The 21,162-nt window shown below is 41.1% G+C and overlaps 3 protein-coding genes and 1 long non-coding RNA gene across 13 annotated transcripts; 2 read left to right on the top strand and 2 right to left on the bottom strand.

The window, feature by feature from the left end:
• Positions 1-560: 560 nt before the first annotated feature.
• LOC118372883 (sesquipedalian-1-like) lies at positions 561-3,439 on the bottom strand. 6 transcript variants are annotated; one of them, XM_035758914.2, is made up of 5 exons: positions 3,292-3,439; positions 2,575-2,690; positions 2,211-2,318; positions 1,571-1,877; positions 561-1,460 (listed from the first exon to the last, which is right to left on the bottom strand). In XM_035758914.2, exons 3-5 carry the CDS (start codon positions 2,289-2,291, stop codon positions 1,021-1,023), a joined length of 828 nt encoding a protein of 275 aa, XP_035614807.1. In that variant the 5' UTR covers positions 2,292-2,318; positions 2,575-2,690; positions 3,292-3,439; the 3' UTR covers positions 561-1,020. The 6 variants fall into 6 exon arrangements, with proteins under 6 accessions (XP_035614807.1, XP_035614810.1, XP_035614809.1 ...); XM_035758917.2 differs by having other exon boundaries at positions 2,211-2,300; XM_035758916.2 differs by lacking the exon at positions 2,575-2,690 and having other exon boundaries at positions 3,292-3,424.
• cd2bp2 (CD2 (cytoplasmic tail) binding protein 2) lies at positions 3,431-6,458 on the top strand. Of its 3 annotated transcripts, none has more exons than XM_035758912.2 (7): positions 3,431-3,547; positions 4,096-4,171; positions 4,384-4,516; positions 4,858-5,015; positions 5,101-5,680; positions 5,800-5,885; positions 6,133-6,458. In XM_035758912.2, exons 2-7 carry the CDS (start codon positions 4,097-4,099, stop codon positions 6,241-6,243), a joined length of 1,143 nt encoding a protein of 380 aa, XP_035614805.2. In that variant the 5' UTR covers positions 3,431-3,547; position 4,096; the 3' UTR covers positions 6,244-6,458. The 3 variants fall into 3 exon arrangements, with proteins under 3 accessions (XP_035614805.2, XP_035614804.2, XP_035614803.2); XM_035758911.2 differs by having other exon boundaries at positions 3,468-3,612; XM_035758910.2 differs by lacking the exon at positions 3,431-3,547 and adding an exon at positions 3,565-3,877.
• A 141-nt stretch (positions 6,459-6,599) lies between these two features.
• On the top strand, positions 6,600-17,747 carry prr14 (proline rich 14). 3 transcript variants are annotated; one of them, XM_035758908.2, is made up of 10 exons: positions 6,600-6,989; positions 7,805-7,910; positions 8,053-8,188; positions 8,285-8,356; positions 10,227-10,270; positions 12,135-15,491; positions 15,580-15,736; positions 15,858-15,985; positions 16,100-16,168; positions 16,295-17,747. In XM_035758908.2, the coding sequence occupies exons 2-10, from the start codon at positions 7,813-7,815 to the stop codon at positions 16,617-16,619; spliced, it is 4,386 nt and encodes a 1,461-aa protein (XP_035614801.2). In that variant the 5' UTR covers positions 6,600-6,989; positions 7,805-7,812; the 3' UTR covers positions 16,620-17,747. The 3 variants fall into 3 exon arrangements, with proteins under 3 accessions (XP_035614801.2, XP_035614802.2, XP_035614800.2); XM_035758909.2 differs by having other exon boundaries at positions 7,741-7,910; positions 15,873-15,985; XM_035758907.2 differs by having other exon boundaries at positions 7,741-7,910.
• Positions 17,748-18,571: 824 nt separating this feature from the next.
• Positions 18,572-21,078, bottom strand: LOC118372885 (uncharacterized). The gene is made up of 3 exons (XR_004823305.2): positions 20,758-21,078; positions 19,217-19,452; positions 18,572-19,037 (listed from the first exon to the last, which is right to left on the bottom strand). It is a non-coding gene; the product is annotated as an uncharacterized LOC118372885 (long non-coding RNA).
• Between the last annotated feature and the right edge of the window lie 84 nt (positions 21,079-21,162).

The raw sequence follows: 21,162 nt of genomic DNA, 5'->3' as shown, positions 1-21,162 counted from the left end.
ACATTCATCTTAAGACAGCAAGGTGGGACAACCACATATCACAGGAATATAAAGTACATATTTCCTCAATAACATAGCTATCAGTAGAAGCAGAGCTGGTCAAGCGCTGATGAAGTGTTGCTGTGTTGTTGTTGTTGTTGTTGTTGTTTTTTTTGGGGGGGTCGAGGTGAGGATACTGTTTATTTAAGTTACTGTTTAAGAGGTAGGGTTTCAGATTTTGTGGAAATTGGGCAGGGACTCTGCTGTCCTAGCCTCAGGGGGAAGCTGGTTCCACCACTGTGGTGCCAGGACAGAGAAGAGCTTGGACAGGGCTGATCGGGAGCTGCCCTCCTGTAGGGGTGGGAGGGCCATGAAACCTGAGGTGGCAGAGCGGAGTAGGGTTGGGGTGTAGTTTTTGAGCATAGCCTGAAGGTAGAGAGGGGCAGTTTATCTTGCTATTCCGTAGGTTAGCACCATGGTCTTGTAATGGATGCGAGCTTCGACTGGAAGCTCTTTGCTTCAATATTGCATAACTACCCTGATTGCTGACAGAAAGTTAAGCTTCACACTTACCATCAATATTACCTAGAACATATACCAGTGATTTTAATGATAATTTACAAACAGTAACAGACAAACCAGTAGGCGTGCCAGTACTCTGAAATAAGTAAGTGACTATCATTTGAGGAACTAGAGAGTTTAAGAGGAACCAGTCACCTGTGTATAAAAGAAACAAAAGAGCAGAGTTCCCACATCAGGGCTGTATCCCTGAGAACCGGATGCATCCGGTTGTTTGCAACACCACTAAGGGTGATAGTCCTATGAGTTTGATGATGAGTCTCTGCTTTGTGACAAGACATTCTGAGGGTCATCATCAACTTCATAGGACTATAATCCCATCATGATGAACTTGGTGACTAGTTCTTCTTTAATGCTCTAGTTCCTCAAATTATAAAGTCCCTTTCTCATTTCAGATTACTGGCATTCACACCAAAGTCCTAATCAAAATAACCAGAGTGGTGACTGTCTGATCTCTGTGGGTCAGTGTTCACTCAGGTCAATGAGATCCTCCTCAAGGTGCTCCTCTTCCTCCTGCCTCCTCCTCAGCGAATCAGCTCTCAGCTGCTTCACCTCCTCTCCATAGTAATCATGTAGCTTGGTGAAATCCTCTAGAGGATCAAAGTCCACTTGTGGCCATTCCCCATATGGTGGTGCTGGTCCATTTATCGGTGTGACATGTGCGTTTCTCTTGGGCCAATGCTTAGGGGACCTCTTATTGATCACGTTGCTGGGGATTGGAGGGGCTTGTAATAGATTACTGGCACTGTGGCTTCCCCCTTCTCTCCTCTCTGGTCCTGGCATGAGGAAGGAGGAGGAGCATGAGTTCAGGTAAGTCATGGATTGGGTAAGGCACATTGAGCCTGGACCAGTCACAGTGGTTTGTGGATGGGATTCAGCAGGGCCAGCTTGGCGTTTAGCCTCTGCTTAGTGACAAAAGAATACAGGTTGAGAGGCAGGAATGGAACACATATTTTTGAAGCATGAATACAACAATACACACACACACACCACACTTTCTCCACACACTCACCTTCGTACTGCTTCCCCAGGTCTCTGACCAGCAGTGAAAGGTAGCAGTGGCTGGCTGTGAGCAGGGCTTTGACCCAGCTCTCCTGGCCCAGCTGGTCCTCAGCAGCAAGCCTGTAGGTTTTCAGCCCTGAACCTCTGAACACCATGGAGAAGGCAAACAGTCCTCCCTCAGACTCACAGCGCTGGACAGCAGAGCCCTCTAGGACAATAACCCACAGCAGGTCTCGATCTGCCGGACGCTCCTGGTAGAACAGGAGATTGGCTTTCAGGACAAACCAGCGCCTCTGGTAGGAGGAGGTCCTCTCTTTCTGATGTGGTATTTGTAAGAGTGAAGGGTGAAAGATGGAGAACGGGAGGAGTAAGTAACAATATTTTTGATGAAGGGAAGTTGTAAAGAGTCAGAATAGATACAGAGATAAATACAGAGATAATTTTACCCAAATGAGTGCCATTATACAAGCCCTCCACTTCAATGTTCTATTTATGTCAGTAATATATCAATATCAAATATCAGTTGAGACATAATTATTATTAGACAGGGAAACGCAAAAGGCCAAGAGAAGACTGTGTTATAACAGAATCTCACAGCATATTGATAATGTAATTTGTCTCTTGCTTGTGTCTGTTAAGTTTTACAATACCTTTTTGTAGAGGTATCCTTCTTTATCTATCGGTGAGGTGCAGGATAGGTAATGGGTTAAAATCTTCTCATGGATCTTCATTACAATGTTCTCCAACAAAGAGAGGATCTTTTAGAGGATGAAAGGCATTCTTGATAATATCAATCCAGCACCAGTAGTACAAACACATAACCTTTGAGCCTTGTTTGTCTGTCATAATACCTCCTTTCATTTTCACCAGTAAAGAAACATAGCCAGTAACCAGTTGCCATCATCCTGTATTCAACTAGTCCATTCATTATGACAATGATCTTAAATCTACACACAATTTCCACCTCTATCTCTTGCCAGTCTAGCGGAGGAGTAATGTGTCATCCAAGCTTACCTCTCAGGGTCACTCTCTATCCATCCAATTGTATATGTTTTTTGATTTTCTGCCATAAACCTTCACTTGTTCCTCTCAGTCTAATTCCCACAGTAGTTGTGTTCACTGCAACACATCTAGAATAAGACAATGTTTAAATATAAAGTTTCAGGTTACGAACACAGGTCCTCCACTGGGTACTAGAGGACAAGTGTTGAAATATAAATAACTCAACCCACTTCCTGGAAACAAAACCCTAACTCACAATATTCTCTCTCCCCTATACGCTTAAGTCCACACCTACTACCCAGATAGTATACATTGAGAGGGTGTTCTTCCTCACTTCCCTGTTCTGTGTAAAATGTTAATTTCCTCAGTGATGCTTTAGAAAAAAAGTCTTACTATATCAAATTGTATTAAATGTGTTCTTGAAGTTGATTAAATGTTCCTTACTTCCTCTGGTGATCGATTCATAACCAAGAATGAATCCTCTCATTAAGGCCTAGTTGGACCCTATAGCACCACTACATTAACATGAGTGGTAATGAGGGCCAGAGCCACATAAACAGAGCTTTATCATTGCAGTTTTTACCTATTGAAATTAAGCATTTTTATGAACAATAAAAACAAAAAAGGACTAGAGAACAATGAGAGTTATTTGACCCTGACCAAGGGAAAACTTGTGCTGGCATTGAAATCATAGAAGCCCAAAGATGATAAAAATACTATGATGCTTACCTGAACATGGTAACAACACAAAGCTCATAAGAAAAGGAGGAGTGTCATTAGCCTTCAATAAATTGGTCTCTAGGGGCAAATACCCCCCAAACACCTATGAAATGGCCTTGCATGGATACGTTACATAACATTTAAACACTTCGAAACGAACAGACTCCGAATACACCCCGTTGTGGTGCTGAACGTGTTGAATTGTTCAGATAACTTTTTGTGACCGTGACACCTCTTGAACACGCCGCAGAACTGTACGCATCAGGTTCGACATCACTTCCTGTTTAGTTGATTGGCGCTTGCAGACTTTTCGTATCGATAGCTAGCGAGGTAGTTTTTGTTTTCCTTAGCTATCTGCATTTAAATACATGTTGTATTTTTGGTATTGTTAATTATCCTTATCCATTCTCAGATACATGCAAGGTGTTGTGAAGCTAGCTAACTTACGCCCCTTTAACGTTACTTACCAACTCTGCACGTGTCGTTGTTTTCTTGGTACCTGCTAGTACTGTAACGTTAGTCAGCTAGCAAAACAAAACACATTTACCTAGCTATAGCTGTAGTAGTCACACTATTGTGGAGATAATCGTATCACGTAAGTTAACGTCACGTGGAATAGTGTATTCGCTTAAATATTGATAACATACTTGTTCAAAGGCTTCAGTAAATGGTTAGCTCGCTAACTAACCTTAGTTAGCGCAGTAGTTAGCTAAGACGATTGCTTCCATTTGATTCATTATAGTACAGTAATATATAGACATGTATACTACAAACATGTATATTTAGATTTGTTTTCTCTTCTGTCATCAACAGAATGTCAAAAAGAAAAGTCACGTTTGGGGACGGCGATGGTGGAGAGTTGTTGGATGAGGACGTTCCAAAGAAAAAGGTGCTGCCACAAACACTTGTTCTCAGATATTAAGTACAGTGTTACATGAATTTTTAACAGCATAGAGTGGGACATACGAATTACATCTGACCAACACAAATATGCTTTTTGATGTAAGAATCTTTCAGTTACTTGTGTTAGCTAGAGGTATTTGTTTGTGGGTTTTCTATACTGACCAGTTTGCTTTGCTATCTCACCTGGGATCTCACCAGTTATGTGAGGATGTGGTTGGGCCGGGCTCCAGGTTCAAGGGGAAACATTCTCTGGACAGTGACGAGGAGGACGAGGAAGAAGATGGAGATAAGAGCAGCAAATACAACATATTGGCCAGTGACGATGTGGAAGGTTTGTCTTACCCATTTGATTGTCTTCATAACTGAGACCTGGCAGTCCAGTCATTTAAAGGTAGACTCTGAAAAATGGCATTGCCACAAGCAGCACTGCTTGGGATGAGTAAGACGCAAGACTTCCCTCACACAGTCACACACCGTATCTACACATGTGCACGGGTTCGCCTTACCCATTACAACGTGTTAGCCACAGGACCAAATCAGCGGAGAAGTTGAGCGTTGCACTTCAACACTCTCAGCTGTTAGGCAATTTGATCCACTATGCTGTTTAGTTTTTGCATCTGTCATATCGCTGAGTCTACCTGTTAATGTCTAAAAGTGCATGTTTTGTTTTAGGTCAGGAGGGGGCAACAATTAACTGTGACGAGGGAGTTCCCATCACACCCTTTAACCTGGATGAGGAGATGCAAGAAGGGCACTTTGACTCTGAAGGAAACTACTACATCAAAAAGGATGAGGAGATCAGGGACAACTGGCTTGACAACATTGACTGGGTAACTGTGTATTTAGTTATTTGATTAGTTGTTCACTGCAGAAATGTTACACACAGTGAATTAATGTATTTGTCTCGCTCTTTAGGTGAAAATAAGAGAGCAACCTACTAAACGAAAGAAGAAAGGTCTGGCAGCCAAGAGGAGGAGGAGAGTGGGGGATGAAGATGAGGCAGAAGAAGAGAAACAGCGAGAGGAGAAGCAGGCAGACAGTGACGAAGAGGAAGACATGGAAGAAGAAAAGGAGCCAGTTGAGGACCCCCTGGCATCCTACAGCCAGCATCAGCTCACAGAGGCTGTGTTGGAGCTGCTATTACCTGGGGAGACTGTTGCCGCAGGGCTTCGCCGGCTTGGAGGCCTAGGTGGGCGTAAGAAGGGAAAGCAGAGGGGAGAGAATGGGAAAGCAGAAGAAACAAATAGGGATACCGAAAAACTGGACAGGCTCACAGCACTGGCAGACAGACTGGTTGGGAGTGGAGTGTTTGAAATATACCAGCAGACGTATGAAAAACTGGCCTACACACTGAAAGGGAAGAGCCAGCAGCAATCAGTGGGGAGGAGTTTAAATGGAGAGGAGGAAGAAGATGAGCTTGACATGTTTGCAGACAAAATTGACGAGAAGCACAGTGTCAAAGCTCCGGACAAAGATGATCAGGATGATGAGACTGGTTAGTGAGAGTAAATTGGTTTGCGGTCAGCTGGTTCCAAACCATTTACACTACTATTACAGGTGCTATTTTTGTTGACTTTTGAGATGTATGTGTAAACATATTTTGTTTGTCTTAAGTGAGTGATGAGGTGATGTGGGAGTATAAATGGGACACAGAGGAGAATTCTGAACTCTACGGCCCCTTCAGCAGTCAGCAGATGCAGGTTTGAATTGTCTCTATTTTCTATTACAGTATAATGGACAATAAATTAAGGGCAGTAGTATCTGTACTTCTGCTCTATTAACTGTCCTATGGGTAGGAACATCAACAGTACCTGCCATTCTGCTACTGGTCTGTTTTCCTGGTGGTCACAGTTTATTTTCCTTCTTCCCTTATGATCCTGTACCTGGTTATACTGGATTAGGCCAGGCCGGTTCTGCCCAGTAATCCCTATTTTCTGTCTCTTTCAGGGCTGGGTGGATGAGGGCTATTTCAAAGATGGTGTTTACTGCAGGAGGATTGAACAGGGAAGCGCTCAGTTCTACAATTCCAAGAGACTAGACTTTGATCTTTACACATGACCATGATCAGTTCTTGACTAATAATTTGATGTATTATGTTGTTTCATGTGGACCCCAGGAAGAGTAGCTGCTGCATTTGCAGTGGCTAATGGGGATCCTAATAAATACCAATGATAGTCGCTCACACACACACACACACACATCCAAATTCTCTGTTATCTGATCTCTTATTGTATGTAGCCTTACTGTTTTAAAATAAACAAATTGGTATTTTATATGGTCTATTTCTTGTCTGCTGCTAAGCCTACAAGCAAGGTCTTGAAACATTGCTAAACCATTTTACTAAATATTTTGGGGGTTTCTATATAGTGTTACTTTGGTTTTAAGAGCAGTTAGACAAATTTGCTAAAATAACATTTTGTATTAAACTGGCTTCTGAACCAGCTACTTTCCGTCTCTCTGATTGGTTCTAATATACATCACTCGAGGACAAAGACTGCTTTCTGACTTCTTGTTGGCCGTCCTTACCTAAACAAGATCCTTTCACTAGAATGCAGTTGGTTGAGAGACGTTTATAGCTTTCCTTCATTGGTTAGATTTTCTGGGGGGATTTCTTCCATGTGAAAGCTTCCCTCTGATTGGTTTCTTGGTCGTCGTGCCAGTGGAACTTTTGATCATGAATCGACATTTGTGAAATGGTTAAACTTGGGCGCCGTCCTGCGTCGTGTTTACGTTAAAGATGTCTGTACACAATTATATTATAACAAAACGTCATATTTTTCTTAGCAAATAATTGGGGCGGTGCGGTAAGTTTACTACTTCAAGTTGGCTTCATAAAATATGCATATTTTTAATGTTTATGACTATAACGTTATCACAGCAGTGCATTGGCTGGCTGCGAACGTTACCATGTATATATGTTAACGTTAGCTAGCTACTAATACTCACCCTACCGTCATTTTACGTTATCCTCCTTGAAATGATTAAATTCTCCCGACTTTACCAAGCCAACTTAGCTAGCTGACGACCAACATAGACCGTAGCTGGCTATTGCGTTGAAGTTCACGATATGCACAACACAGATCTACTGCTAGTTAACGAATAACGAGCTCTTGTAGAAGTGGCCTCCACCGGTATACCATCCCCATGACAACACCAATAACGTGCTTTGTTCAAAAGAGTGCATAAAATGATATATTGTCAATAGGAGGCAAAAATTATGCATTTGATCAAATACTTGTAGCTATTAGTGGCTTATTCGCGTATTTCTTAGCTGACAAGGTAAAACTAATCAAATCACGTTTTATTGTTAATTCTGGAAAGGTTAAACTAGAAGGTGATCTATATATGTGTTGTTAGCTGGATGAAAATAAAACCACAAACTAGCTAACATTTTCCATTTGTGTACATTTTACACAAATGTTTACTGTGCAATTGTTGAACATATATCATAAGCAATATGCCAGTGCCTACTTAATTTGGAAATTAGAAAAGCATGTTTATCAAATGTTTCACTTATGTTGATGTCCAGCATGTTTATTTATGTTGTTTTTCCAGAGAAAGACAGATAGGGGGAGAGTGAGGATGTTGATCTAGTTCCCTGACTTGCTCCCCTAAATAGTCTGTCCAATGGAGGGAGCTGCCAAGGTTCCCCCAACCCCTTTCTGTAATCCACCTCACAGCGAACCTCCACCCCACCTTCTCCCTCTTTCCTCCATCACCCCCAGGTATAGTTCCCCTGTCACCTTTTGCTTTCCTCTTCCCCCTATTTATAATCTTGCTTGTTTGAAACCTATGTTTTTAACTACCATCGCAATTACTGGGAGCTACTGGTGAAGAGTCCAAACCATAACTGTTCATCTCCCACAGCTGTGAAGATGGCAAAAAGCCTGGTGACAGGAGGAGGAGTGGGCGCATTCAGAAGACACCGAAGAAGCAGGAGCCCAAAGACACATTAGCGGAGTCCAGACAAAATACATCCCCTGCAAAGAAGGAGAACAGTGTGGTAGTTTCATGTTTAAGTCTTAATGGTTTCTTAGATATTATAGGCTACTTAAAAGGGTCTTGTTTGGTAATCAGTTCACTCCTCTCTGATCCTTAGATGCAAGTGTCTCAGTCCCTGTCAGTAAAGCTAATGAGAGTTGATCCCCCCTGCAAACAACTGCTAAAAAAGGTATGCAATAAATGTCTATTTGTGCATGGGCCACTTTCTACTGTATCCACTCTAGATAATCTGTCTGTACATCAGTGGTGGTCGGTGCTGGTTAAGATTAGGGTGGACAATTTATTACATTTTTATGAGCATGGCCTTATTTCTATTACAGCATATTGGATCACTGTCATTCATATTCCATTTAGCCAGCTCAATGTAACGTTGATAGCTTTAGGCTACTACATGATACTACCACATGATTTTCCCTATACCCATCATGAGGTTGCTACAACGTAGCCTACGAATTAAAGTTTATAATGTTGAGGCGTGCACAGGCTGCGCAACTAATTTGAGTTATCAAGGTGACAGAGAGTGACACATTAAATACCTCCTTGCACACTTGCCTGCATCTAGCTGATCTTGGTGTAATCATTAGTCCAAACAGTTGCAAACAAGAGTTTCAAATGGACAAATTCAGGTAGGTTTATACCTGTTTCGCTCCATTTGCTTCCGCTTAATAAAAGTTTCTCAACAGAGTCGGCGGAATTAATACACCCAGAATCACCCGCACAAACGGTTCACTTTCATAGCAGCCACATACAAACAGCATCATCAATTTGCTCTATGTATAATTCATTCTCCTTCCATCTACGCACTCTCCTCTCACCTTTTCCCTTCGCTTGTGGTCTACTTTTGGAATGTAGCCTAATGGAAGAATGTCGCAAATACTCTTACCCAGGTGATCAAGATGAAATAACAATACCCTACGATTGGTACGGCTATAATATTAGTTTTTTAAAAGCTAGTGTGATCAGTCCAGAGGGTTCCGATCTATGCGGTGGCATAAACAGAGGAAGAGTCAGGTTTTTATGTTGCAAAAATAAGTGATGTATTTAATGTTCACAGAATGGCACTCAGTCGGTTCAAGAAAGGAAACAAAATCCTAGCTCAGTTCAGAGCACTTTACTTGCACACCAATGAGCCTTTCGATAATCAACAAATTAAATAGTCTCTTTTGTGGCTTAGCTTGACATTGGCTCACGATTATGGGAATCACTCACTCACGTTCTTTATCTTTTAATCTGTTCTTTGTCTATCGATGTCCTCTTCTGTCTGTTTCTGGTTTCTTCGGTCCATATTTCTCCTTATTTCTTTGTCCGTTCCTTCCTCACGCATCTCCTACTGTTCTCTTTTTTTCTCCTGTGCGTAATTGCCCCCGTGCCTTCACCTGCGCCGGTAATAATCCTGTGACGTCGGCAGGGATTCCCTGCGTGCCCCCGCCCCTCTGACTCCCATTTACCCCCACACCTCCGGATGGTTCACAGCAGGCTAATATAACTGATATCTGTGTTTTTTCTTTATGTACATGAGAAACATAGCCCTACCAATTTGTAAATAATTTTGCAACCCCCCTTCCTGAGAGAGAAAATAGACGATATGATCGTATATCAATGACGTTTGGACAGGACCATGTGTTATTCCAGACATGGCCCAACCCTAGTGCACTGTGTTTTGGTAGTACAGTGCCCTACACAATGCCGTGGTGTAAACGGTAGAAAGATGTAAATTAATCCTCTTACACGGTCTGCTGGATCTTAGAGATGCAGAGCAAGGAGCAATAATTAGTGTCTGCAAACATGACTGACCTAACTAGCCAGACATCCTCAGTGATGTTTACATTGACAATCAGTTTTATTGCAGATTGACGCTGTCTCTATAAAAGCCATTTTGCAACCAAACAACAACAAACTTTTTTTTTTTTTGCATAAAATCTTTAATAACCTATTTATTTTTCATGGTCACTATGCGTGATTAAAGCAGAGGCAATTATTGGCAAAGTGATTACACTATATGGATATGTTTATGATGTAAATATTTACTTACTTTGCAGAGCGGTTTGGATCTCAATGTTGCATCAGAATGTCAAATGTCTAAGTGAGTATGATGACTTACATAGAAGTTCAATGTTTTTTTGTGTGCATATGACTTTATTTGTTCAAATGTCTAGAAACCAAGTGTTTTACCATGGGTGGAGAAATTGATTCAGTCAGTGGCTGTTTCCATTAACCTATCAAATTATTTTTGTCAACATTTAGCAAGTTTGCATAGAAAATAGATGCAACATTTGCCTGCTACGGTGCGTTTCCAATTAACTATCTTGTGTCGATTTAAAAACAGCTGGACGTAATTCCATCACACCTATAAAATAAGTGGTTGAAGTCTTTCCATTAACCATTTTGGCAAATTGCGCATTATTAAATTGGTTATTGCCTGTATGCCCTCCAACCCATCTGTTTCATGTTTTGTGTGGCCTTCAAAAGCATAGAATTCAATAATTGACTATTTGCCACATTCTTATACAGCGTTTCCCAAAATAGGGGTTGCGACCCCATGCGGGGTCGCCTGATTTGAAAATGGGGTCGTGAGAAACTCTGAGATAAAAATAAATAAAATTGCTCTTGGTTCATAGAACCGGGGTTACATCAGTAACCTCCGATAGCTGCTAGATGCAGCTGTAATAAACAGTGATTTCTGTATTATTATTATTTTTTACAAATATGGTGAAGTCTTTTGAACTGTTTAAGCAACAAAATAGTAAGATCCCATCACTGAAATATGCAACTTTGTTTCCCTCTACAATGCCCACAAGCCGTGCAGGACTCATTAGAACAGAGTGGACAAGACCAGGCACTAAATAAGACTGGGAGGAAAAGAACATCACCAATGATAGTATTTTCGACAGAAAAGATCATACAAAATGATTGCTGATCTTTTGAACTTCCCAATACCTTTCTGGTGCATTTCAGTCACTTCAAACCATACTTCCGTCAGATTTAAATATTATCAAAAGCACTGTCGGACAGATTTGTAATAGACTGTCATAGTCCCAATGAAAAAAAGTGAACTTTGGCCATTGATTCTATCACTTTATTTACATGGTGGGGTCCCTCTCCCCAAAAGTATAATTCTCATGTGCCACTGAAACCTGCACTCCTGTAGATCTGAAATAATTGAATGGTGAAACTTGCATCCAGCCAATCAGAAAAGCAAGGCAAAGCAATTCAGGCTTTCTTGAAAGTCAAGACCAATCTTATCCTGCAAAGAAACATTATTTTCATAGTTGAATAATACATTTAGAAAACAGTAGGCATTTAGAATTAAATGTTGAGAAGAGCTTTATAGTTTGATGATGGCATCACGTGTCCCCGCGTACCTTAAGTTATTCAGCAATAATTTATTCAGAAAATTATTTCCATGATTTGTTGCAATAAAGATTCATAAAAATAATAATCTGCCCCCTGTCAAACGGATACAAATGTTGTCGATCTTTAGAAACGTTCTCCTATAGCTACTGTTTTTAATTACATGTTTTTTTTTTTTTTTGCGGCATTGCTTTTTACCAAATTAACCTGGGTCAATGGAAACCTGCCTAGTGAGATCAGTGATCATGGATGGTGTTGCTCAGTTGACCAGGTTGATCTCTTTTGGGATGAAAAAGGATGGAGGAAAAATAGATGAAGTGAAATGGATGGAGTTAACATTTCAGATTAGTGGAAGGCTTGTCTGATTACGTTCAACCTCTTCATATCCCCAACTAGTTTAAGGTAGGGGTACTAAGTCAGGGAATTCTTTGGTTAAGATTCATTCATAAGTATTCATAAAAACAAGCTGGTAGTGCCTTAGTTTGTATGAATAATACTATTCCACCAATTGTAGTTTGTTAAACATACCTGTATTTTGTACAATAGTATAGTTTTTTTCTCTGTTCATGTGTTCTTTTTGTTTCTTTCCATTGTAGGACCAAAGACACAAAAGGCTCAAATAACAAAGCGATTCCATCCTCTTCCACATTAACTTTAGATGTAAATACTACTGGCAAGACTGAACATGATTTCAACCAATCAGGCATGGAGGCGGATGAAGAGGTTGGCTGTGGAAAGTCCCCTGGAAGCCTGACCACTGTCAAGCGATGGGTGATTGGCCCATTGTTTCAGTCATTTAAATCCAAGATGGCCAGTTTCACACAGATTGTCATGAGTCCCGTCCGACTTTTCAAACCCAATAGCTCCCCACCTGAACCAGATGTAGATGTCTCCTCTGCCTCTCATAGTTCTCACCAACAAGGACCTGGGTATGAGCTAACCTCTGGCACAGTGCAACACTTGGAAGCTGGAAGAGGAGGAAATGACCCTGCCTCTCGTAAACACTTAAAGTTCAGCATGGATCTAAATACCCACGGCACTCCAGAAGAGGATGACTTTTCTCTTGAGGGGAAACAAAATATAATGCCACCTGGAGATGCGCAAAGGGACACCTGTATGTCAAACAGCTCAGAAAAGGAGACCAATAATAATGATTCATTACCTTGCATGCAGCGTCGTCCTCTACTCAGAAGCAGTATCAAGTGTGGTTCTGAATCAACGGAGTCCCAGTTCAACTCATGCTCTTCCATGTCCTTTCAACCCCCTGACCCCTCAAGTTCCTCATGTGGGTCCAAACTGTCTCTCATTGTTCTAATGAAGGAGCAGGTGGATTTGACAGGGGCTCACCGGAGACCATTGCGCCGAAAATGTGTTTTTCTAAATGAAGCTGCATCACAGAGCAGTCCCTCTGCTGCAATTAACGCATCTGAAGCAGACCGCATCTCTAGTTTGCCAGCTGAAGTAGGAATCTGTGAGCCCAAGGCTAAACGGCTTGCCACAAAATCGTATGTAGAGTACAAAATCTGGGACTGTATTGACAGTGAAACATCTAGCCCATTTTCCAGTATCTACAATACCACTTCTGAGAGTCTATGCCAGGCAAATGATTACAGCATAAAAACTGTTGGTCTGCCTCAAGACCAAAACATGTTGGTGTGTGGTTCCCAGTCACATATGATTATCCGGAAAAGCCCCAGAAACCCTGTAAACACAACACTGAACAACTGTTCCTCAGTCAGTCAGTGTCTTCAAAAGCAGACAGATGAGTGTGAAGGAAAGCAAGGCTATATCGAAGGCTCAGCAAAGGAAGTTAAGAGGAGATGCAGAGCAACTCCTTTTACAGCGATCAAGAGAGATGCAGAGAAAAAGCAAAGAGTGAAACTGATGAAAAGAGAGCGATGTGAAGAGGTCACAGAAGAAGACACGGTAGATGTTGCGTTAGAAAGTTACACATTAACATCAGTAGAGCACGCAAGTGATGTAGAACCTGTCCAGCCGGGGGTTGGATCAAAACCGTGTGCAACTTCTAAATCTCAGTCTCTTAAAAGTAGGGTGCTGCTTCGGGTTAGCCAGAGTTCTACCGTATACATTGAATCCACTCAAAAACCCTCTGAAACACATGTACCTCTGATGGAGGTGATGAAGGACAACGGTAGAGGTCGAAGTGGGCGTATTAAGAAAAATACATCTCTCACAGTAATGGCCACTTCAAGTAATGGGAGTGTGCTAGGGCACAGTAATGACAGTTTGTGTGACAACAGCATAGCAGCCAGCAATAGTAGGGGTATGACCAGTGCCTTGAGTTATGGTGACACTGACTCTAGTTCAGCATGTAATATGGAAATGGTAACTACCATGACAACCGCTTTGATGAAAGAAAATCATGAACTGCCCGTCTCTGATCAGCACTTGGATATCAAGGGGAAGTGGCCTCAAAAGGCATCCAAAAATCAGCAAAAATACATCTGTAAGAAGAGAAAGATTTCCCCAGTGGTTGAAGTGGCGTCATGTCAAAATCAACAAAAGTGTCTGAAGTTGAATGAGATCACTTCAGAAGAGAGTCGTCCAGTAAAACCACCGAAACAAAATAAATCCAGGTCTCATAACTTACGCTCAACCCAACAGCTTGGCACGTCTTCAGGGCTGACTGGTGTTGGTGCCGATCACTTGCACTCTTTGAAGCCCAGCAAAGACGACAATGTCCATGTAGCTTCTAGATCTTCAGATGTTACACAACAGACATTACAGACTACCGCAGTGGTGGCTGTCCACAAAGATGCAGGTTGGGGAGCAGAAATGAGTGGGTCTGACTCTAGCAAAAGCCCAAAGAAGAGTCGGAATGGATCTAATAAAATGGCTGTCAGTGATGCGTTACTGGTGGATAAGAGGTTTGTGGAACCCCTTGGTGGACGTAAGAGAGTCAGGGGAGGTCCGTCCACAGAGGACAATGCCGAGACAACTCAGTCCCTGCAACTTAATCATATAACAGTTGAAGAAAAAAAGAGAACTGTGCCTTGGCCTGTGCGAACTTATCCCAAATGTTCAATCAAGCTGAACAAAAATATAGTGAAACATTCTATGACTTTGCAAGGAAATTATGTGGCAATGGACTCTGATGTAGAAGTGTTTTCCACTGCCTCTGAACCAGCTAACCTTGGCCAGGACAAGACTGTTGACCAGGTGATGGAGGAGGAGCAGGGGAAGGAGGATGAGTGTTCTGAACTGCCTGTACCCTCTGAGACGAGGCTCAGGGGGAGGGGGCAAAAAAAGAAGCAAACGAAAGCAGCGACTCAATGTAGGAAGCACAGGCCTGTGACAAGGAAGAGGGAGCAGGAAGAAGAGGAGGAGAGAAATACTGTGATTGGTGAGCAGATGGACTTTTCATCAGATAACAACACCACCCTTAAGAAGCGTCTGTTGCGCAGCTACTCCTGCCCAGAGATCCCTGCTCTCCTCCACCATGACAGCAACTGGACCACCTCTCTGCATGGCAGGATCCTCTCCGTACCCCGGCTCCACCCCGCCCTCTTTCCTCCTGTCCCCACTCCTCCCGCACCGTCCAGGCGTCCACGCCGTCATACTGTCTCTAGTGTGGAAATTGAGCGGGAGATAGCTCCGTTATGCCTGCGTAAAGAGGTGTTTCCCTCAAGAAGGACCTATTCATTGGGAAACCCGTCCTACCACCCGTTACCCAGTGTGCCACCCTCCACTTCCATCTCTGTGTGGGCCTCCTGCTTCCTGTCAAGCCCCCTGGCCTTCCTCTCCAGGAAATTGCGAAAAGGAAGTCTAGCTGCCACTAGTAGTGCTTGCAGTCATGATACCTCCCCTTCCCCCTCCAGTGTTTCCTCTTCCATTTCACCATCCTGCTCTTCTGTATGTCACCTGTTCTCCAGTTCTGACCCCTGTGACCTGACATCAGACATATCTTCTGCTTTAGTCTCCTCCTTTTGCAGGTAAAACACCACTTTGTCCTTTGTTCAAAAATACATATTTTCCTTTTTGATTACAGTAGTTAATGATTTAATCCCACCATGTTTCCAGTGCATTGTCAAAGATTCCCTTGGAGAATGAGACAAGCCAGCAGCATGAGGAGGATGGGGAGAATGTGGAGAATGTGGAGGACAGAAGCCGTTTCAGGAATGAGTTCAAAGCCATAGGGATGAGAGAGGAAAAAGCATTGTCAGATTCTGAAATTAAGGTACACTGAACACGTAATATTTAACGTGAACTATGTAATTTACATATGACATACATTATGTGATTAGTTACAAAGATGAGTAGATAAGTGAGTCTGGCTTTAACCCACCTTCACCACTGAGGTGGTGTTTGCACAGTTGGAAACCGGCAAACATGAGGAACGAAGGAAAGTGTCATCCATTCGAATTCGCAAAGCCTTACCCAAACCCCTCCACAACCTCACACCCATGGGCCTGCCCAAGCCTATCAGGTATGTGTATTTGAAGTGTGTGCCTGTGTGTATGTGGTAAACTTGCTACCTGTATTCGTAAAATGTTATGACATGGATTACTAAAACCCCAACTAATCTGTTGTGTTCCAACAGGGTGAAGAAGAAGGAGTTCAGTTTGGAGGAAATCTACACTAATAAAAACTTCACCAAGCCCCCTGAAAGGTTACTGTTCACTCATGCATCTTATTGTTCATCCTACAGTACAGGTAATCATCATTGTAATGACTGACTGTAACTTTCCTTTCATTAACAACTTCCTTGCTCTGTGTCTGTTTTTATTCGTCCCAGACGGCTGGAGACCATATTTGAGGTGCCACTCAGTCGACGCGATGGGTCTCATTCCATCCTTGGTCAGAAGCGCATGAAGCGTTTTGTGGAGTTCCCAGAGGTTGGTGTGGCCAGAAAGCCAAGGAAGCCACTTGTTGGTGCTGGGGCAGGGGGTGGTTTACCCAGGAAAGCTGGGGTTGGCTCTCCTTTTGGAAGGCCCAAGCGCGGGGGTTGCCTCTCTTCTAAAGATCACCCCACCCTCAATCTGCAGGAGCTTGATTCACTTCTTTGCTCCAAGCTTGACCAGCTGGATTCCTGGTTAGCTTTTGACCAGAATATCTGTTGACAAATGCCAATCAAAGGGGTAGACAATTTACATTTTCGAAAATATTGTTATTACAAATTGCCCAGCACCTTTGCCTCCCATCCAACATCAAGCTCGTCCTCATCTTCTGTAATGGTTTACAATGTTTTTATTTTGTGGGGGTGTAATTATTTACCTTCCATTGAGTCGTTTAAAATGATAATTGAAGAATTTTTGTATTTTCATTGTGTACTATTTGTAGATAACGATATGGAATATACTGTTATTGTAATATTTGATTATCTATGGATGTAATGCATTTTATATCATTGGTTTAGGTCAGTGAGTGCATAAGTGTTTGTATTTAAAACTGCTACTATTTCTGCACTCAGTTTTGTTGATAATCTGTATTCTTAATATGCCAAAGCCTCAGCCTTTTAATCATTATTAAACACTTTCTGCTTTATTAATCACTTGCTACTGAATCCTACATTTGGAAGCTCACATGCAACTCAAATCTTTATGGATATTATACATTGACATCAATGTATATTTGCACAGCAGTTATTGAATGCACATACTTCTCAAGTAAGGATTCTTACTAGCCAAACAATATCCAGATGATAATTCCCAATTGAGCTGTAGGTGCAAACCTGTTATTGGCAACTAGCATCAAATGGCAGCTACTTTCAAGATATATTGAATGTTGAGAATTCTGTTTTTGGCCAAATTACAGCTGTAAGAAAATGTTTCTGGTTCTGACAATCACAGACTTCATATTTTCTTTTAGAACCGTCCTTTAATTGTTGCCTGACTATTCCTGCCAATTCTTGCCTTGTATACACATTACATTGCATTGTTTTCTTCACCTCCGGATTATAACTATAGCAAATAAAAATGTTTATTGTCCATTTTATACATTTTTGTAAAAATAATCTATGTTGAATTGTTACTTGTGTAAAATTGAACGTAAATGTCATGACACTCCAATGAGTATTTCTATGGAAACATTAGCATGAATATTTTCATCAATGCAGTTAGTTTAATGTTTTGTATCATTGTGGATTGTAATATTTGTTTTTGAATAGCAATATTTAATTGAAAATTGCTAGTCTATACAAATTACTTTTCTATTACATCACATTTTTTGTAATTATATTTCTGAAAAGATTTGTCTTTACTGTGTGGTTTGTATTGAATAAATGTATTTGTATGCATTTTTTTGTTACAGCTAGAGAGTGACTTTATATTAAGTAAAAGGTATTTGTAGCTATATTAACTTAATGTAAATGAGGAAAATAGCCTGAAAAGGAACTTAATTCAGATCAAATTGATGTAAATGTATTTTCATTTAATTACAAAATCCTTTAAAACATGCAATGTATAAATATAAAATACAAAGTAAGGCAATGACATGAATACAGTAAATGTAAAATGATAATGTAAACAAAATGAAGTATTGTACATTTTTGGTATTTAAAACCAAAGGCAGTTTTCACTATTACTGTAAATCAGAAACACTGCCCTGATTTAATGATACCTAGTTCACAATCTGTCCTTTATAATTAGACATTTATATGTAGTTCCTCACATATACAAATTATTTATTTCACTGATAAAAATATAACATTGTTAAAAAATAAAGTTTGTGTTGCATATCATAAATGGTAAAAGTGAAACGTCGAGACAGATAGTGGACATGGGAGTGTTTTGGAGTCAGGCCCCTGTATAGTGCCGCACAGTTTGTTTTGAATTTATACAGGATTTTAAAACATCTGCGGTTTTATACTCATACAGTCTTGGACTCATGTATGTCAGCAAATAAACCGTGTCCATTAAATGCTATCTCAAAAACAATTGGTTATTTTGTGTCCCCTTGCTCATCTCTCGTCTCCGAACCAACCTCTTATTCAGGAAGAAGGTAGTTTGACTACAGTCCTTACTCTAAGTGCTAAAAGTCTGGTTGGGCTACTGATAAATGTCAAAATATCTTAATATTTATAATGTATTTATAGCTGTGGCATCACTTGAATGTTAACTATAAACCAGTCTTCCAGTGATAAATTCCAGTTTGACACAAAAGAAAGTTAAAGGTGCCTTTGTAAATCCTTATCAGCAAGACAGCCTTATCAGAATGATACTCAGGGAGGCTGTATCCCTGAGTCACCGGAGGTGCTTTTCCATCTGTTCCCACCTCACAGTGTCACGGCAGTCCAAGATTAATACTGAAGAAGTTGGACCGCTGTCCTGTAGCCATCCTTATGGTACAGTACATCCACCTTGGTGGTTCCTGGGAATTGGTCAGTCTATCAGAGTGAGTATGTATGACACCAGTACCAATAGTAGTGGGCTGAGTACCAGAATCGCCACCCACACCACAATAGAAATGATCCCAAACGTTTTTGCCCGTTGGGAGTATTGTTTAGCCTTCTCTGGAGTCGTCTTCCTTGCCTCTCGAGCCTGTCATAGGGATAGAAGAGTACATTATATTTTGATATGACTCATATCTAAGATATAGACTCTATGTGTAGATGTGCACATTTTGAGAACCGAGATGGTCCCTAAAGGGGCAACACCTTTTATTACATTACAGAATGTTTTCAAAAACAGGTTTAAAAAAAAAATAAGCTTGAAATTACCTTGACTGAGTTGACCAAAGCTAAAATTCCAATGCAGGAGAGTCCACAGATGATGCTGCTAATGGCCAGTCTCCTATAGTCCCTGTCCTTGGCACAGGAGGGAACAGTATGGTCACGACCACAGCAGGTGATCACTTGAAGGCAGGTGGTGTCATTTTGGGCATCTGTCGTTTCACCTGTACCTGGGACAGCAGTCAGTGGAATGTTCTCCATTGTTGCTGATTGGGAAGACATTTCTGAGGAGAAAATATATGCAGCAGAGTTCAGAGGATAGATCAAATGCAGAACAAGGGAATACAATTATTCAAGTCTGATAGTAATGTATTATTTGCAGTTGTGACATTGTCATAAAGGATGTAGGATATTAGTTTACTGAAACTAAATTAGTTTGTTTGTAATTGTCTTTCACTGACATGCCAACAAAAATGGTTTGAGATGCTCATTCTCTGCCAGGGTACTTTCTACAGACAAAACACTGTTATGCCCCATGGGATGAGGTATGCATTGCTATCAATCAAACAGGAGCCTGAAGAACTGGAATGATTACACTGTGCAGTGTGCAAGTGAATAGAGTTAAATCATTAGCCATGGAGAAAGAAAACAGCAAGAGGGAAATGTTATGATTGTATGTCCACTGAGTATACCAAACATTACAAACACCTTCCTTATATTGTGTTGCACCCCAACAAGTTGGCTGGATGTCCTTTGGGTGGTGGACCATTCTTGATACACACGGGAAACTGTTGAGCGTGAAAAACCCAGCAGAGTAGCAGTTCTTGACACAAACCTACTGCCATAGCCCGTTCAAAGGCACTTCAATATTTTGTCTTGCCTATTCACCCTCTGAATAGCACACACCCAATCCATGTCTCAATTGTCTCAAGGCTTCTTTTTCTTTTACCATGTCCTCCCCTTCATCCATCTACACTGATTGAAGTGACATCAATAAAGGATCACCTGCATTCACCTGTTCAGACTATGTCATGGAAAGAGCAGCTGTTCTTAATGTTTTTATACTCAGTGTATATCACATTTAAGTGTGTTAGATGTCATTAGATACCATCAACATTATCTTACTGCTGTAATGTTAACATGAGAAACCTTTTCCTGTCCCAGTTTCAGTCTTGACCAGGTGAATTCCAGTAACTTGATATGTATTCTTACGGCAAAGATCATATCAATGAATGAAGAATAGTTACATTGTAATCGTCTCCCTTCAGCCTTTGACAACAGAACATTATTGGGGGCTTTTCTTGAACCCTCCTCATCAACTGATCATAAAGGACAAGTATTTTAAGTATTTTAAGGACAAGTATTTTAGGGAAATAACTTGGAGTGTCTGTAAAGTCCTGATGACTCAAAGCAATGAATGAGCGATGCTAAGCTCTTTTCCCATATGGTCTCATACACTCATTCTCAAAGGGAATCACATACGGAACAACATAACAGGATTTTTGTGGATTAACAAAGCACACAGTATCTGAAATGAAACAATAGTATATGACACACCATAAGAATAGCACAGATAATAATTGGCTTACTAGTCCAGGCTTGATCTTGATTGGGAAAGTACAGCTCTGTATGCCTCTGTCTACTCTCCAGTCAAACTGAAATCCTCACTTATGACGGCTGACAGAGCTGTGAAGAAGAAAGCTGATCTTTTCATTGATTTATTTTCCTTCCTGGATTTAGTTAATGATCACAGCTGCTAGTTGGTTGTGGCTTCAGGTTCGTGAAGACTTGATTTAACATATCCAAATGTTATCCAGATATTTCTTGTTTATAATATTTTCTTGAGCAATCTTTCTTTCTTTTTCAGTCTCAGTTTTGGTTGTGGTCACCATGAAAGTTAGTGGTGTCTGAAAAAGGAGAAGGCTGGGAGTGGATTATAACTCTTTCTTGTGTGAAACCTCCACGCCCCTTTACTGTTCACACTTTAACCTCTG

The sequence above is a fragment of the Oncorhynchus keta genome, chromosome 32, assembly GCF_023373465.1.
Source record: "Oncorhynchus keta strain PuntledgeMale-10-30-2019 chromosome 32, Oket_V2, whole genome shotgun sequence".
Taxonomy (NCBI): Eukaryota; Metazoa; Chordata; class Actinopteri; order Salmoniformes; family Salmonidae; genus Oncorhynchus; species Oncorhynchus keta.
This window is presented reverse-complemented; position numbering and strand designations above follow the sequence as displayed.

Bases quoted from the DNA above. Each gene is read 5' to 3' on its own strand.
- prr14 (XM_035758908.2), top strand. From the start codon at position 7,813: ATGGAGGGAGCTGCCAAGGTTCCCCCAACCCCTTTCTGTAATCCACCT. The intron at 10,271-12,134 runs GTGAGTATGATG...TTTCCATTGTAG, and splicing joins TCAGAATGTCAAATGTCTAA to GACCAAAGACACAAAAGGCT. The intron at 15,986-16,099 runs GTATGTGTATTT...GTGTTCCAACAG, and splicing joins GGCCTGCCCAAGCCTATCAG to GGTGAAGAAGAAGGAGTTCA.
- LOC118372883 (XM_035758914.2), bottom strand. From the start codon at position 2,291: ATGAAGATCCATGAGAAGATTTTAACCCATTACCTATCCTGCACCTCA. The intron at 1,878-2,210 runs GTATTGTAAAAC...ATACCACATCAG, and splicing joins AAGGATACCTCTACAAAAAG to AAAGAGAGGACCTCCTCCTA. The intron at 1,461-1,570 runs GTGAGTGTGTGG...GTCACTAAGCAG, and splicing joins CCTGGGGAAGCAGTACGAAG to AGGCTAAACGCCAAGCTGGC.
- cd2bp2 (XM_035758912.2), top strand. From the start codon at position 4,097: ATGTCAAAAAGAAAAGTCACGTTTGGGGACGGCGATGGTGGAGAGTTG. The intron at 5,681-5,799 runs GTTAGTGAGAGT...GTTTGTCTTAAG, and splicing joins TGATCAGGATGATGAGACTG to TGAGTGATGAGGTGATGTGG. The intron at 5,886-6,132 runs GTTTGAATTGTC...TGTCTCTTTCAG, and splicing joins TCAGCAGTCAGCAGATGCAG to GGCTGGGTGGATGAGGGCTA.